We start from the raw sequence: 4291 nt of genomic DNA on the forward strand, positions 1-4291 counted from the left end.
AATTGATTCATTTGAACTGATTCACAGAAATGAATCAAACTTAAATGCTGCTTTTGATACTGAAGAAGAATCATGAAAATAGTCTGATGATGCAATTTTTTTTAGGAAACTTAAAGAACAAATTAAAATAATTGTGTGATTCTCAATCTCCAGCATTTCTGAGAGAGGATGCAAAAGCATGTTTGTTTTGGAGCTCTGAACGGATTCTGAACTGATTCACGGAAGTGAATTAAACTTAAATGCTGTAAAAGAATCATGGAACTAGTCTTTTGGAAGCATAATGCAATGAAAAAAAAAAAAAGAGCACATTAAAATAATTATGTGATTCACAATATCCTGCATTTTTGAGTGATGATGCAAATCTTTGCTTTAGAGTTTTGAATCCATTCATTGAAATGGACAGTTTGAAGTGATTCATGCAAAGGAATCAAACTTACACGTTGTTTTTGATACTGAAGAAGAATCATGATAGGAATCTTAATGGACAAAAGAATAGAATTGTGAGATTCAGAATCTCAAGCATTTTTGAGCAATAATGCAAATGCATCTTTGTTTTAGAGACTTGAATTGATTCATTGATATGGACAGTCTGAAGAGATTCACAGAAATGAATCAAACTTAAATGCTGCTTTTGATACTGAAGAAGAATCATGAAAATAGTCTGATGATGCAATTTTTTTTAGGAAACTTATAGAACAAATTAAAATAATTGTGTGATTCTCAATCTCCAGCATTTCTGAGAGAGGATGCAAAAGCATGTTTGTTTAGGAGCTCTGAACGGATTCTGAACTGATTCACGGAAGTGAATTAAACTTAAATGCTGTAAAAGAATCATGGAACTAGTCTTTTGGAAGCATAATGCAATGAAAAAAAAAAAAAGAGCACATTAAAATAATTATGTGATTCACAATATCCTGCATTTTTGAGTGATGATGCAAATCTTTGCTTTAGAGTTTTGAATCCATTCATTGAAATGGACAGTTTGAAGTGATTCATGCAAAGGAATCAAACTTACACGTTGTTTTTGATACTGAAGAAGAATCATGATAGGAATCTTAATGGACAAAAGAATAGAATTGTGAGATTCAGAATCTCAAGCATTTTTGAGCAATAATGCAAATGCATCTTTGTTTTAGAGACTTGAATTGATTCATTGATATGGACAGTCTGAAGAGATTCACAGAAATGAATCAAACTTAAATGCCGTTTTTGATTCGGAAGAATCGTCATGAAACTACTCTGATGATGCAATCTTTATGAAACTTAATGAACAAATTACAAAAAGCGCATTAAAATAATTGTGCTTTACAATCACTGGAATTTTTGAGCAATGATGCAAATGCATCTTTGTTTTAGGATTTTTGAATCGATTCATTGAAACGGACAATCTGAAGTGATCCATGGTAATGAATCAAACATAAATGCCGTTTTTGATTAAACTACTCTGATGATGCAATCTCTTCTAGTTTGACTTAAAAAAAAAAAAAAAGTGCATTCAAATAATTGCGTGATTCAGAATCTCCTGCATTTTTAAAAGATGAAAAAATGCTGTTTGGTTTTAGGGTTTTGAATCGATTCATTAAAGCGCACAGTTTGAAGTGAGTTATGAAAATGGATCAAACTTAAATGCTTCATTATCAAACTAGTCTGACTTAAAAAACAACAAAACACATTTATATAATTTTTGATTCACAATCTCCAGCAAAATCATTGCAAAAATATAATGAATATTCAATATATAATCGCCCAGCCCTAGTGGCCATCCGGTGTCAGTGCAAGTGTGTGTTTTTCCACTCTCGTGATACTGGTCTTTGAAACATGGCATGTCGTGCACAACACCGAGGCTCACAATGCAGTTGAAGCATAAGAAAAAAAAATACAAGTTTAAGTTTAAAATCACGTAAAACAATCCTGCCCTGCCGATGACGTCATTCAACTTCCTGTTCAAACCAAAGGATTCTGTACAACACATTTGACGAAGGATCCTCCTGTCAGGTTTGTAAATACCTCAATCCTCGCTCTGCCTTGAAATAATAAAGAAAAAATCATAGCACAAAATTGGACTCGAAACTAGATAGAACAAAATATCACGGGTGGGGAGAGAAAACGAAATAAAGAAGACCGCAAACGCTTTGGCAGAAGAGACGGGGAAAGGAATACACAATGAAAGGATGAAAGAAAAGATAAATTACAGGTGAGCGCTGATTTTTCTAAAAAATGATGTCTGGATAATCAAGTAAAGTTGCTTCAGTCTAGTAAGTGTTCATCTTTAAATATCACTAACAATATCAAAGTTATTCTTACATTTACTTTATAAAAAAACAGCAGAAAGACACATGAAGCACGAGCTGAAGCTGGACGTTTGTACAATCACACTAAAAGAGCTTTTCCTTGATGAATGGCTTCGTAGGGATAAAAGAAGTAAAGGGAGTCGATGGAAGGTATTAAATGGCTCAGATAACATGAAACATGTGGGGTTTTTGTGCCTTTTGGATCTTGAAAGGAAGAAACGCCAAAAAGTACAATTAAAACAAATTCATCTTTTTATTTCATCTGGCTTTGATCATCCTGATTGTTCCTCCTGATGTTCTGCATTATGTGTAGAGCAGAATGCTACCGTGACTCATTATTAAACCTACAGATGCCAGATTCAGGAAGGTGCAGGAACAGGAACATGATAATGAACTTACTTGAGAGTCTCGGACAGGAAGAAGCTCTGCTGCATGTTGTCGTGACTGACTGTGGAGGCGTACACGTCTCTGATTCCTGAGAAACCCGCGTCTACACGACAGTGCTTCTCTAACGCCTGTGAAAACATTTCATCATAATGTTTAGAATTCTACTGTGCCAAGAAATAATATAGGTCATGTGACACTTCATTATACAGTACCAGTAATCTTACATCAGTAGTTCTCAACAGCAAAGTTATTACAAATAATATAAAGCAACTAACCATATAATCATGCATGGCTAGGATGATAAAACATGAGGAGAAAAGTCATTATAATTTTTCATACTTTTAAAATATTTAAATTTAATGCATTTTATGCATTTGGCAGACACTTTGACAGATTATCCAAAGCAACATTGCATTCCTACTTTTATTCATTGAGGATGCTTTAAATTGATCAAAAATGAAAGTAAAGATATTTATAATATTACAAATGATTCTCAATTTCAAATAAATGCTGTTCTTTTGAACTTTCTCTTCATCTGTGAATCCTGAAAAATCAAATGTATCACAGTTTCCACAAAAGCATGAAGCAGCACAACTGTTTTCAACATTGATAATAATCAGAAATGTTTCTTGAGCAGCAAATCAGCATATTAGAATGATTTCTGAAGATCACGTGACACTGAAGACTGGAGTAATGATGCTGAAAATACAGCTTTGATCACAGAAATAAATTACAGTTTACAATATATTCACATAGAAAACAGCTAATTTAAATTGTAAAAATATTTCACTATTTTACTGTTTTTACTGTATTTTTGATCAAATAATTGCAGCTTTGTTGAGCATACAAGACCACAAACCACAAAAAAATAAAACTAAATGCAACTAAATTCAGCTTTGATCACAGAAATAAATTACAGTTTACAATATATTCACATAGAAAACAGCGATTTTAGATTATGATAATATTTCACAATTTTACAGTTCAAAAAAAAAAAATACTTGAAGCAGAAGCGATCTGTTTGGTACAGTTTTTTGCTGGCAGAAGATACAAGCGTTTTGTGAGACATCCTTTAAAATAGGAGAGCTGCTATTTCTGTCACTTAAAAGTTAGCTAGAAGATTAACCACTAAATTTGAGCGCTGAATAAAAGAAGAGCTGACATGGCAAATTAATGATGTATTAACCTCAAACAAAGGTAGACACCTAGACTATAATTAGGACTGTCTCGTGAGTTTGGTTTGGAGATGTATTTGACAAATCCATTTGCGTTCTCCTCCACCTCCAGCAGCCAGTAATTAACATGTCAGTCTGTTGGAGGAGCGCAGCACTTTAACATTGGCTTTATTTTAATGTAAGAGCCACAGCCGAGCGTTCAGTTACCAGAGCTAATGTGAGGAAGAGCCGCGAAAAACACCAGAGATCCTCAACCGCACACTGCTTCATCAGATACACTGCAGAAACTTCCAGATCTGTCTGTCTGTCTGTCTGTCTGTCTGTCTGTCTGTCTGTCTGTCTATCTATCTATCTATCTATCAATCTATCTATCTATCTATCAATCTATCTATCAATCTATCTATCAATCTATCAATCTATCTATCTATCTATCTATCT

General features: G+C 33.6%; 1 protein-coding gene across 1 annotated transcript in view; it reads right to left on the bottom strand.

Moving 5' to 3' along the window:
* Positions 1 to 2642: 2642 nt before the first annotated feature.
* Positions 2643 to 4291, bottom strand: part of LOC107601975 (mannosyl-oligosaccharide 1,2-alpha-mannosidase IA-like) — a 126246-nt gene continuing 124597 nt past the window's right edge. Inside the window, exon 13 of the mRNA XM_016294348.1 lies at positions 2643 to 2806. Coding sequence (XP_016149834.1) covers positions 2687 to 2806 — 120 coding nt within the window. The 3' untranslated portion in view covers positions 2643 to 2686. The remainder of the gene's footprint in view (positions 2807 to 4291) is intronic.

Source organism: Sinocyclocheilus grahami, unplaced genomic scaffold (genome assembly GCF_001515645.1).
Source record: "Sinocyclocheilus grahami isolate Dianchi unplaced genomic scaffold, SAMN03320097.WGS_v1.1 scaffold316.1, whole genome shotgun sequence".
NCBI lineage: Eukaryota > Metazoa > Chordata > Actinopteri > Cypriniformes > Cyprinidae > Sinocyclocheilus > Sinocyclocheilus grahami.